The following is a 12,677-nucleotide window of genomic DNA, read 5'->3' on the forward strand; positions in this document are numbered from 1 at the left end:
CCGTTGCCTGTTTGGTCTAAGGCCGATCAGACACCGGCCCTTGAGGGGGGCTGCTGGGCTGGGCAGGGGCCATTTACCTCCCCCGAGGCTGGTGGGTGAGGAGACGGAGGAGCCTGCAGTCTGAGGGGAAGAGAGACCAGAAGAGAGACCACTCCAGTCCCCTTGCCGCTTGAATAATTTCTACTCTTTTCTCAAGATCTTCAAATTTCACCTCCTTTATGAAGCCTACCATCTCCAGGTCAGGGAACTGTGTCCCCCCCTCCCGGGTCCCTTGGCACAGTGATTGCATGGCTCCTATGCCTCTTACCCTTAGTGGGTAGGGATTTCTAGAGACCCTGTTTCCCTGTCATTATGCCCAACCTGGCCTTCAGGTCCAGGAGTTAGTCCAAGGCCTGCGGAGGAGGAGCTGGCCAGTAACCAAGCAGCCCCCATCTCCCTAGCAGGTGTGGATTTGGCCAGATGGTTGGTCTGCCCCGACACAGCCTGCCTGGTGGTCCTGGGGGGCCCCTTCCCTGACTGTCCCTAATAGTGCAGCCACTGCCCTCTGTAGTCACAGCCCTTACAGATGTCATCTGTCCCTCGGCCGGGAGTCATTTATCAGAGGGTCTGTCTCCTGCCCATGTGTGTGGCCAATTGTTCCAGCTCCTGGGAGTTCCTGGGGCCTAGCACGGAGCCTGTCTTGAAACCCTTCACCTGGGGCTCTCGTAAGCAGCAGGCCGCATCTGAGACTCAGAGAGTCGGCTCAAAACTGGACCAACACTTTTTGTTGAAAGGAAAATTGCCAACATTTGTAGGGCACTTAGTTGTGAGTGCCAGGCTCTGTTTCCAGCATTTACAAATGCCAACCACTTTAATGCTCAGAACAGCAGCCTGAGGGGAGAGTCATCCCTTTTCTTTTCTGTAAGTGGGGACTGGGAGGTGGGGAGAGTTCGGTAACCTGTCTAGGCCCCCTACTGGTAGAGGATGGCCAGCCTTAGAGCCCATGCTTAAAACCACCCAAGTGAAGGCTGAGGCCCCCAGGCAAGAGGAGGGTCTTTGGCAAGATCCGAGTTGTAAAGAAATGGGTAAGAGCAGAGAGGAGATGAGTTCCAGGACCTGCCAGGGCCCTGCTGTTCAGACAGTGGGGGAGGGAGTGCTGGCACCAGCTCCTGGCTGGGGGATGGGCATGGAAGTGAGGAACAAAAGATGGGGATGCAGGAGGTGCCCCACCTTGATTTCCCAGAGCTTGGTCCCAACCCTACCTCGGCCAATTACAGGTTGCCCCAGGGGATCCCCCACCCCTTTGTCCCCTGGGGTCTCCTCCCTCATGAGTGCAGAGCCCAAGGGCCAGGCTGTCCCTCGGGGCGGGGAGCTGAGGGCCCTTCCCACCTGGTAGTGGGCCTGGAAGATGCTGGGAGATTAGAGTGGAGCCTGTCCGAAGAGGTGAGCCGGCTGATGTCCAAGTTGGGGCCGTGCCGCTGGCCACGCTGGCTGGCCAACAGGGCAGAACCAGGGCCCCGGTCTGAGACTCCAGGCCTGACCCAACGGCGACCCCTCCCGGGCTCCTCTGCCAATCATCTCCCGGGACTGGCCAGGATTGGGGGGCTGGGCAGCCGCAGGTAAGGGTCTGCGGAGAGCTGCGCCGGAGGCGAGGGCGAGGCACAGCAGAGGGAAGCGCGGCGCTGGAGGGGTTAAATGAGGGAGGAGGGGGGCTTCTGGCGGCGGGAGGGGGTCCCAGCACCGGCGGCCGCCCGCTCCGCCCCTGCCGCTGCCGCCGCCTCCGCGGCCCAGCCGGCAGGCACCGGCGAGGCCGTGCCGGAGCCCGGGCCGCAGCCGCAGCCGCAGCCGCAGCGGGGCAGACAGTGAGTGTGGGGCGGAGAGGGCGGGCGCGCTGGCGCGGAGAGGGAGTGCGGGGCGGCGAAGGGCGCCGGCCGGGCTCCGGGGCTGGGGCGCGCAGGGGGCGACCGGCCGGCAGAGGCGCCCACCTCCCCGTTCGTGGGCGCCTCTGGGAGTTCTGCGGCCGCGCATCCAGCCGCCGCCCGTCACGCTCCGAGGCGTCGGCGTGAAGACGCGGGGAGGCCGTGGGAGCGAGTGGCGGGGGTGCGGTGTCTGGGCAGTGGGCGCTGCGCGGTGGCCCCAAGGTCTGGGTATGTGTGTATGTGAGTGTGTGCACACAAGTGTGTGGGCCTCTGGGGGCCTTGGCCCGGCGCGCGCGGCCCTGAGCGTCCGGTGTGCCCGAGAGGCCGGGGAGTGTGCAGGTGGAGTGTGTGTGTGCGTGTAGCCCGGGCAGAGGCGCCGCCTGGAGCCGCAGGGTGGAGCGTGGGCGCGCGGGTCTTTGTGCCCGCGTGTGTGCGCGAGGGCGCCGCCCCCCTCTGTCCCGGGGGCTGACAGCTGTCCAGGGGATGCTGCACTGGTCCGGCCCTGGTCGCCCCCACCGCGCTGCTTCCCGGAACCCAGTACCCTTCCTTCCCCTCCGCCCTGCCTCGCCTCTGCGCAGCGATCCGGACCCGCCCCAGGGTTCCTCGAAAGCCCAGCGGGGCGCTGGAGGACCCTGGAGGCTCCCCTCTCGGTCCATCGCGTCTAGAAGAGGAGCGAGGAGAGTTAGGGGGGGAGGGAGAAACCGCGAAGATGCTGCTGCAGCCTCAGCGGACGAGCCGGGACCCGCCACCCCCGTCCCCGCCCTGCACAGTCCTCTGTGCCCCCTCAGCCTCCAGCTGGAAGGCGGGTTCCCCAGGCCCCCTCCACGCCCCCAGCATTTCCTCGCTCGTCCTGCCTCTCCCTCGGCAGTCTCGGCCTCTCTTTCCCCCTTCCACTCTCCTTCCCGGTGCCCTCTTATCTTCTCACACCCTGGAGTCCCTGGACAGGGGCTGAGGGCCGGGCAGTGGAGGTAAGGGGGAGGACAGAGGTGGGGGGACTGGGTGTGTCCTGGTACCAAGTGTCCGGCCAGAGGGATGTGAGGAGAAGACGTCTGTGGGTAGTAGGGCTGGGGGCTCCAAGACCATTGGGTGTGTAGGGGTTGGAGGAGGGTGTAGGGGTGTCAGGTCAGGTTATTGATCCCAGCATCCCTGGTTCTGCCCACAGTGACTGCAGCTCCCCAGGAGCCCCCTGCCCGGCCTCCCCAGACGGGCCGTGGAATTGGCCGGGCCTCTGGGCGCGCCATGCGCAGCACCACACTACTGGCACTGTTGGCTGTGGTCCTGCTCTACTTGGTGTCCGGTGCCCTGGTGTTCCAGGCCCTGGAACAGCCCCATGAGCAGCAGGCCCAAAGGGAGCTGGGGGAGGTCCGAGAGAAGTTCCTGAGGGCCCATCCATGTGTGAGCGACCAGGACCTGGGGCTCTTCATCAAGGTGCGTGGGTGGGGGAGAGCTCCTTCAGCAGTCACCCGTGACCCCCTGACACTAGCTGCATGCCACTGGGACCCTGTGCTGGAGAGCTGCTTCCAGACCCGCACCCCTGAAGGCAGGGTGCCGCTGGGGGGTGCAGGGCAGAGGCTGGGATCCAGGTCTCTGTGTTTTCAATATGGCGGCCAGGGCGGCATTTGTTTTCCTTGCTGTGCCTGGCATTGGGTTATCTTCCTAAAATGGCTCCTTCCGTGTGTGATAGTGGTTGAATGAAGGAACGCATGAAGGAAGAAATGAATACATGGCTGTAGCAGATGAGATATGTTACATTTTCTCAGGTCTAACTCACTGGTTTAGGGTTGCCAGATGAAGTCTGGAACACTCAGTTAAATGTAAATTTCAGCTAAAGAATGAATACTTTTAAAATATAAATATGTCCCGTGCAGTATTTTTATTTGCTAAATCTGGCAACCCTACACTAGTTCCTATGCTTCTTTGAAGTCACAGATGCCTCAGAGAAACCCAAGAACACTGTGAACACTTCCCCACCCGCTACCTCCAGAAAAGTGCACATATAAACATGTACTGATGATTTCGGAGGATTTCAGGATCCCCCAAGCTGGTCCATGCCATCATGGATGCCAGGTTGAGCACACCTTCCCACCAGGACACCTGCTTATGATGCGGAGGCTAGAGGGAGGGCGAGTCAGGGATGGGTCAACTTTGGACCAATGACTAAAGAAAGTGTGGGTTGCAGCCTTCTGGGCTACTGTCAGGCAAGCACCTCTGCTGCACTGTCTCTGATTTCTGAGCCACTGTCATATTAAAAAAAAATAAAGTAACATTTAACTTTAATACATTCATGTTTATTATTTTATTGAAAGGCACCACTATTTCCTGCCCCTTCTTTTGGAGGGAGGAGCCATCAACATGGAGCCTCGGTGTTCCAGCTGATTTCCAAGGTGGCAGGACCTGGAGCAGAGATGAGGATGGGGTGGGTCCAGGACACAGGCAGCTTGACATTGTCTCTGACACCTCCAGGATGCCCAGCAAAGCTCCGAGAGGCCTGGGTAGGAGAGGGCCTGGCCAGACCACAGGGCAGGAGGAGGGAGGGAATCTGACCTATTTTATCTTCACAAAGGAATTCCTTTTTTCCTGGATTAAAAAAAAAAAAAAAAAAAGACGACGAAGAAGAAGAAGAAGAAGAAGAAAAGGAAGGGCAGAACCAAGCAAGGAGGGCAACAGCTGCTTTATTTCTCTTCCATAAATAGTCATGCAGCAATTATGCACCTACTGTGTGCTAGGTGCTGTGCTGTACACCATAGGGTGAGCAGGGAAATTGATATTGGGGTGGAACAGATGCAGGCTCTACCCTAGAGGATGTTACATCTAGGTGAAGGGACAAATCCATGGAAAGTTCACTGTAGGATTTAGTAGAAAAGGAGCTTTCATTACTTCCTTCTTTGTTAAATGCCTGTTGTGTGCTGGGCCCTGGGCTAGGTGCTGGGGGCAAGGAGGGAGATGCCAGGGGCCTTTGGGAAGAGCTGGTAATTGAAATGAAGCAGGTGAGATGGGTAGAATTTAGGGATGTGTGATTGGGTTGAAAGAGACTCCCAGGCAGAGGAACAGCATGGGCAAAGGCGTGGAGGCTGGAAAGCTCAGAGTGTTTTGCAGTTCTTGGATTTAACAGATGCCTAGTCATTTGAAGCAAAAATTAGAACACACAGAATGACAAAGGATTTTTTTCCCCTAAGTAGTGAATTTATTGGAAAAGTGTTGCAGAATAAAATTAAACCACTTTTAATCATACCTTTCACTTCTTGGCTGTATTAAACAATTATTTCAGGAAATGGAATCATCTCAGAAAATCGGGGGAAAAGGTCACTGTAACTTGAATTCCAAAATGGGGGTCCCAGGAGTGAAGACTGGGGAAAGGGAGGGTGGGACCGGACTGAGAAGGGGCTTACAGGCTGGGCTGGGGAGTTTGGACTCTACTCTGCAGATAGCAGGGAACAACGGAGATTCTGGGCCGTCACTTTAGGAAGATTAATTTGGAATGTGTCTTGCTAATGAGGTCTTGCAGTCAGAGAGAAAGAAGGTGGTTTCTGACCTCCCTCACACCACTTGTGTCTTAGCTCTGTGCTCCTTGGGGAAGGGCCCCTCTGCACCCCCTCCTCTATATGCTCTGACCTCCATCACTTAGGGCAGGCACTCTCAAAACACAGACTCCGCCTCCGAGGGAGAGGCAGACTGGTTGGCAAGAGGGGCAGACACATGGCCATTTCATTAATTTAATCATGTTTATTGATCACCTACTATGTAGCACAGGGTTTGGTTTGGACTTCAGCAGGGTGGGCAGGGGTTTGTGTATCCATGACCCTCCTAAAACTGGATGCAAAATTTATTGGTATGTGAACCTTCCTGGAGGGAGGGTCCCTAACTTTCATCAGATTTTCGAAGGCAAGGGACTCAAACTCAGCTTCCAAAGGGGCGGTGGGACTGGTGGGGTCTGTGGAAAGCTGGAACTCACTGGGCATGATCTCTACATGGGGACTAATTTCACAAACACACAGTGCTTGCTTTGATGTGAGTGCTTTAACTTTTCACAATAACTCTACGAGGTAGGTACTATTATCACCATCCCCAAATGATAGATGCAGAAATTGATGCTCAACTTCACCTAGCACCAAGATTTGAACCCAGGCAGTCTGGTCCCAGAGTCTGTGCTCCTGACCACTGTAAAACTGGAAATCTGTTATATGAAATTAAGGGGCCGATAATTCAAATGTCTCTAAAACAATGTGTTGGTCAAACAAAATTGGGCTCTCCAGTTTGCAATGTCTGCTGTAAGGGATTGCCTTCAGGGAGACCAGAGGGCAGGGGAGAGGTGGGAGGGGTAAGGAGGGAAACACCTTGGAGACTGGATGGCCAGGGGGTTGGCTAGGACGGGAGGGAAGGACTGAGGTTCCTCCTTCTGCATCTTGTCCTGCAGGAGGTGGCTGATGCCCTGGGAGGGGGTGCAAACCCTGACACCAACTCAACCAGGAACAGCAACCACTCAGCCTGGGACCTGGGCAGCGCCTTCTTTTTCTCAGGCACCATCATCACCACCATCGGTGGGGGAGGGGACTGGTCATGGGAGGGGGCACGGGGTGGCTGGGCTTTCTCACAGGCGAAGGCGCAGGGGGAGGTAGGGGGTGCCAGGCAACCCCTAGAGCTGCTGCACGACCCCTCTGCCCAGGCTATGGCAACGCGGCCCTGCGCACAGATGCTGGCCGCCTCTTCTGCATCTTTTATGCACTGGTGGGGATCCCGCTGTTCGGGATACTGCTGGCAGGGGTCGGGGACCGGCTGGGCTCCTCCCTACGCCGCGGCATTGGTCACATCGAAGCCATCTTCCTGGTGAGCTGCTCCACACCCTGCGCGCCCTTGCGTTGGGGTCGGGATACACTTCCCTACATACCCACCCGGCACGTGAGCGGGGGGGCGCCTGAATCGCGCGAACCTCGGACACGGGCTCCCAGAAGAGGGTTGTGGGGTGTGAGAGTTGGAGGTTTTGGTGACTCCTCGGCCCTGCCTACTGCCCTCCCTGCAGAAGTGGCAGGTGCCACCAGAACTGGTGCGAATTCTATCGGCGGTGCTCTTTCTGCTGATCGGCTGCCTGCTCTTCGTTCTCACGCCCACGTTCGTTTTCTGCTATGTGGAGGGCTGGAGCAAGCTGGAGGCCATCTACTTCGTCGTGGTGACGCTCACCACGGTGGGCTTCGGGGACTATGTGGCCGGTGAGGCCACTTTCTTGGGTTGCACTTCCCTACCCATTTTATTCCTGCCCAGGGGCTCTGCAATCTTGCCTCTCCCTCCAGGTTCCACAGGGCGCTTGTGCGCTCACACGTGCTTGCTCCAATCCCTACATCCACTCACTGAATGCACCCTCACATTTTTCCAGGGATGCACCAACACCTCATGCCCACTTACACCCCACGCGTGCTCACACATATTAAGTGACCCCTTCACACGTGCCACATTCTTGTACACGTGCACCCCTCACACATACTCACATTCTTGCACGTGAGCACCCCACTTACTCTTCTCTTGCACACCTTCAAGTCACTCCCACTCATCTTCTTGCATCCATTCGCGCACTCTAGCTCACACCCACTGTCCTGGGGAGGGCGGATCCTCTCAACGAGTTGGGAAGAGGGGCAGTGAACCAGAGACTCACAGGCTCAAGGCGTGTCTCACAATCAACTTCTTTCTGCCCTCCCCGTGGCGTCCCAGGAGCCAGCCCCAACCAGAACTCTGCAGCCTACCAGCCGCTGGTGTGGTTCTGGATCCTACTCGGCCTGGCCTACTTCGCTTCGGTGCTCACCACCATCGGGAACTGGCTGCGAGTAGTGTCCCGCCGCACTCGGGCAGAGGTAGGCGCCCCTGCGTCGACACCGCGCCTGCGCCCTGGCGCTGCTGCGCTGCTCACCAGCAGCAGGTTGACTAGTCTGCCTCCCTTCCAGAGTGTGGGCTCCCCAAGGCAGGGACTGAGGGAGCCCCAGTGCGCACCGGCCGGGAACAAAGCGATAAACTCTGACAGGTTTGCAGGTGACTCCATCTCTACTCTCATGGATAAGGTTACCAGATTTAGCAAATAAAGATAAAGGAAGCCCGGTTGATGTGAATTTTGGATAAGTTGCAAATAATATTTGAGTATAAATGTCCCAAATATTGCATGGGACATACTTACACTAAAATTTTATTTGTTGTTGTATTTTTATTTATTGTTCTAAATATTTTGTAGCCCCACTCCTTGCTCCCGGCCGTGGAGAGGGGGTAGGCGCAAAGGTCTCTGGGGGCACGGGAGGGAGAGCTGAAATAAAGTCCGGTCGGTCCTTTCTTCTGGAGAAAAGGGCACTTCCGCGCAGATGGAGGAGGGGAGAGCATGTGGCTGGGTGATGAGCTTTTCCCTCCTCCGGCCTTTTCCCACTCCTGAGGCAGGAAGACGAGGCGGAAAAGAGGGGCAATGCCTGACTGGTGAAGGGGCAGGCTCCCGGGGTTGCGGAGACGGTCGAGGAGCCCCGGTCGAGGACTGCCTTTCCTCCCCGCGCAGATGGGCGGCCTCACGGCGCAGGCTGCCAGCTGGACCGGCACGGTGACCGCGCGGGTGACCCAGCGAGTCGGGCCCACGGCACCACCGCCGCCGGAGAAGGAGCGGCCACCCCTGCTTCCGCCGCCGTGCCCAGCGCAGCCCGCCAGCAGACCCCTATCCCCTGCGGCCCCGGAGAAGACCGAGCCACCCTCTCCGCCCACGCCGCCCACCCCGCCCACGGCCTCCGCGCTGGACTACCCCAGCGAGAATCTGGCCTTCATCGACGAGTCCTCGGACACGCAGAGCGAGCGCGGCTGCGCACTGCCCCGCGCTCCACGGGGCAGCCGCCGCCCCCTCAACACCCCCAGGAAGCCCGCGCGGCCCCGCGGCCCGGGGCGCCCCCGGGACAAAGGCGTGCCCGCGTAGGGGCAAGACCCCTGCCCGGGCCTCTCCAAGGGCTCCGTTCTTGCTCTCTCCCCGGCATGCTCTGCTTGTTTAACCAAAGAGCCCTCTCTCGACCGACCCGGCTGAAACCTGGGGAGGAGGCTACGGCTTGCTTGTCTGCCACTCTCTGCTCCTGGCCCCCTCCTCACTTCATCCATTTCCAGAACCCCAAGGCTTTCTGTCTCGTTGTCCGTCTGGGCCTGTCCCTCACAACATCTCACGACTGTGCCTCAAAGCCTGCATCAATAAACGAAAACAGTCTGCATCGCTGCGGGCGTGGAGCTCCGGGGACGCGAGAGGGTGTGCGAGTGCTTGCGTCGTCGGGCCACCTCCGGGGCAAGTCAGGCCCCCCCCCAACGACCCCCAGGCCGAACCCTCCCCCCCCCCACCCGAACCATCGGTCAAGGCGTGGCACTCTTGTCTGTGCTTGGACCGGTGTCTCTGCCTGGAGGTTAAGTATAGGGTCTGGCGTGGGAATCTGCCAAGATGGGCGGTGCGTCCATCCTCGGTACAGCTATGGGGGCAGGGATGGGGAGACATAATGGCATCTAGTGTGGAGGGCTGTAGCTTGAACCTTCCCCGCGCGAGACCCCCATCGCCATTCTGTACGGGACCCTGCCCCTCCCCCTTCCTGGAGCGTGACCCCCTCCGCCTCGCCCCGAGGCCTTTGGCGACTGGGTCCGTTAGGGCAGAGCCATGGAGGAAAAGCCTTTCAAAGTAAGAACTCTTCCTGGTCCTCCTCACCCTGTCAGCCCCCAGACTCATCCTAGGTCCACCCTGGGCCCCTCCCTGGCTATCCTCTCACTCAGCCCTGGCTCAGGGCAGCTCCCAACCATCACCCCCTCCCCATCCCCACCCCGGCAACTGAGTCTCGGCCCTGGATGGGCTCAGGATCCCCTCCCCCCAGCCTGCTCTTCCTTTCCTCCCCAATTCCCCACGACCCTTGGCTTCCCTCGGTGTATGTGGCCCACAGGCGTTGGCCAAGTCTTCGGGCCACCGTGGCTCAGGCAAGTCGAGCCCGCACGACATTCGGAATCTGTGCACCACGGCCACGCAGTCGCAGCCGAAGCTGAATGTACCGCTGCCTACTGTCCGTGAGGACTCGGAACTGGAGGGCAGCAGCGTAGGCAGCAAGACTTGCTGGTCTTACAACCAGAAGGCTGGCCACGACTCGGACGGTGGCTGGGAAGAATCGGATGACGGAGAGGACAAGGACAGCTTCAAGCCAGAGGAGCTGGACGAGCACGCCTTGATGGAGCTGGAGATGCGCCGCGGCAGCTCCCTGGGAGGCCCTTTAGAGGAGGACGATTCCAAGACCGACGACGGTCAGTGTGGCTTCAATGGGCTGTAGGCGCCCACAGGGCAGGGGGATGGCCAGGGCCTCAGTTTCTATTGCTGTAAAATGGGGGAAAACTGTGGGACCCAAGTTTCTAGGATTCCCTGGAAGGGGCGCCAACGCTAATCTTCCACGCTTTAAATCAACCAGACCTTCTAGGAATGCCCCCTACCGGGCAGGCGTCGTACAAACTCCTGGGGTCATAGAGACGAGCAGGAAAATGCGCAAAGGCAGCGCGGTAGGACCTGTGTTTTTAACGGAATCACCCGGATAGTTGAAAGGAGGGAGTTAATGCCTTTTCTGTGGATTTGCGCTGCTTGAGGAGGTGCCTGTCTTTCATTCATTAAGTCATTGGTTACAATTTTTAAGTATTTACTTCCTACTTTGCGCTGTGCGCTGATTGGGACATGCCTCCCTTTCTCCTCACCACCTCTGCTCTCCAGCCCTTCATCAGGGAATTGGAACATATAACAATATAACAACTGCCATTTGTTGAGCACTTGCTGTTGTGCCAGGCACTGGGCTTCCCTTGCATGATCGCCTTTAAACTTCACAACCTCCATATGGCGCCATTCTTATTATCCCATTGTACAGATGAAGAACTTGAGGGTCAGAAAGTCAGTCACTGGCCTTAAGTCTCACAAAGTGGGGCAGTCATAACTGGAACCTCGGAGGGTGGGACAACAAAGCCCAGGCTTTAAACCAGTGTCCCATCCTGTTTCCCACTAAAGTGGCACCTGGAGCTGGTCTCTGAAGGCCCCCCACCCCCACCCCGGCCAACATGCCTACCCATACATCCCCTCTGCTCCGGGGAAGTCTCAGCAGTCTGCAGATGACTGATCCCTTTTTTCTCTTCTCCCAGAAAAGTCTTCTTCAGTGTCATCGCTCAATATCTCGAAGCACACACCCCATCGAGCCTACTGGGTGGAGCAGCAGAGCAGGGTTGGAGGCACCCAAGGAGACTGGGGAGTTTAGTGGGGGGTGGGGGATGGGCAAGTTGGGGGTTTCAGGGGTGAGAGGGTGGGGGGGCTTTGCAGGGTGGAGGGGCAGTCAGGTCGGTTGAGGGTCTTGGGCCTGGAGGGGGCAGGTGGGGCATTTCAGCTGTGGGCAGAGCTGGGGTCCCTTGTACATCTGAGTCTCTTGCTGCCTCTCCAGCTGCCCCTGCCCCTGACTGAACTCATGGAGAATGAAGCCCTGGAAATCCTCACCAAAGCCCTCCGGAGTGAGCCTCCCCACTCCCCATCCCCCCAGCTCCCACAAGAGACTTGGGGGATTTGGTAGGGCTTCGGCCTGTGGGAGTGGGGTTTCAGGATGTGTCTGCCCTGTCAGATTCCCTTACCACCCACAAATATTCCAGAAGCCCCATGAAAAGTAAAACGTTAGGAGACTGGGCACAGGGAGACCCAATGGGGACAGCATGGGGTGACCGTCAAGGGCCTGGGCTCTAGCCTCAGTGCAGCCCCTCTCAACCTGATGTAGGTTTTCTAAGGCTATTTCTTCACTTGCCCATTGGGGATGACAGCCTTTCTGTGGCCTTGGCCCCTCCCTGGTTGCTGTGAGGAGCCTTTGGACAGTGGATTATTTGAGTAAACTTCCTTTGATTTGCCCTGCTTAGTTTATGAATGTGGGGGTGGGGTGGGGAGGGCTAATGGCTGAGACTGGGTGGTCGAAGCGGTGTCCCAAAAGCTGCCTGCTCCCAGTGCCCTAATTCAGGCCGGCAACATCTTCTCTAAACTTGCCTTCCTCATCCATCCTCCACTCCAACACCCCCATCCTACTCTGAATCCCCCATCTGTTTGGAGCACAGGTCTATGACTTGACCATTCGAAACAAACAAAACAGGCAGGTCCCAGTACCCTGGCGATCCAAAGTTCCCCAAAGAACAAAGACCAGCTCCTGGGGGAGGCCATGCCCCTGCTCACTGCCCTGAGTTGGGTTCTGCCCTCCAGGTTACCGATCGGAGATCGGCCGGGACCACTTCCTGACCAAGCAGCTGCAGCGATACATCGAGGGGCTCAAGAGGCGCCGGAACAAGAGGCTGCAAGTCATGGTGATCTGAGAGCACCGCCTCGGGCTCGAGTGACCGCCCGACTCCAGCCCTGGTCCCAGATCCAAGCCCGACCCTGTCCATGTGGATTTTGAGCCTTAGAGAAATAAAAGAGTCTTCTGTACATGGTCCGTGAGTCAATGCGTAGCTGCCCGCGTGAGGCGGACGCACGTGGCCCCGCCTTTCCCTGTGACCTTCACTCGGTCACCGCAGTGACCTTGAGCGTTCTCGGTTCGGGCCCTATCGGCTCCGCCTTCCCGGGACTCGAAATCCAGGACTTCTTGCATGCATTAGGTCTGCTTCTCCCACTCCGGGTTCAGCAGCTTTGTGGGGATATTGGGTGAGACGTCCAAGTGCCCCGATTGTGTTATCCTGGGGGAAGGCGGAAAAGGGAAAGGGACCGCACCTCCTATCTAATTTGGGCGTGCTAGGCTCCGCCCCTCATGCATATGC

The 12,677-nt window shown here is 58.3% G+C and overlaps 2 protein-coding genes across 2 annotated transcripts; both read left to right on the forward strand.

The window, feature by feature from the left end:
- The first annotated feature begins 2,945 nt into the window (after window positions 1–2,945).
- On the forward strand, window positions 2,946–9,130 carry KCNK4 (potassium two pore domain channel subfamily K member 4). The gene is made up of 6 exons (XM_027090325.1): window positions 2,946–3,326; window positions 6,313–6,436; window positions 6,562–6,722; window positions 6,916–7,102; window positions 7,599–7,738; window positions 8,419–9,130. Exons 1-6 carry the CDS (start codon window positions 3,138–3,140, stop codon window positions 8,821–8,823), a joined length of 1,206 nt encoding a protein of 401 aa, XP_026946126.1. The 5' UTR covers window positions 2,946–3,137; the 3' UTR covers window positions 8,824–9,130.
- Window positions 9,131–9,310: 180 nt separating this feature from the next.
- Window positions 9,311–12,627, forward strand: CATSPERZ (catsper channel auxiliary subunit zeta). The gene is made up of 5 exons (XM_027090282.1): window positions 9,311–9,558; window positions 9,815–10,166; window positions 11,040–11,119; window positions 11,333–11,399; window positions 12,127–12,627. Exons 1-5 carry the CDS (start codon window positions 9,538–9,540, stop codon window positions 12,234–12,236), a joined length of 630 nt encoding a protein of 209 aa, XP_026946083.1. The 5' UTR covers window positions 9,311–9,537; the 3' UTR covers window positions 12,237–12,627.
- Window positions 12,628–12,677: the final 50 nt, after the last annotated feature.

The sequence above is a fragment of the Aethalodelphis obliquidens genome, unplaced genomic scaffold, assembly GCF_003676395.1.
Source record: "Aethalodelphis obliquidens isolate GAN/ISIS:26980383/991018 unplaced genomic scaffold, ASM367639v1 scaffold69, whole genome shotgun sequence".
In the NCBI taxonomy this organism is placed as follows: domain Eukaryota; kingdom Metazoa; phylum Chordata; class Mammalia; order Artiodactyla; family Delphinidae; genus Aethalodelphis; species Aethalodelphis obliquidens.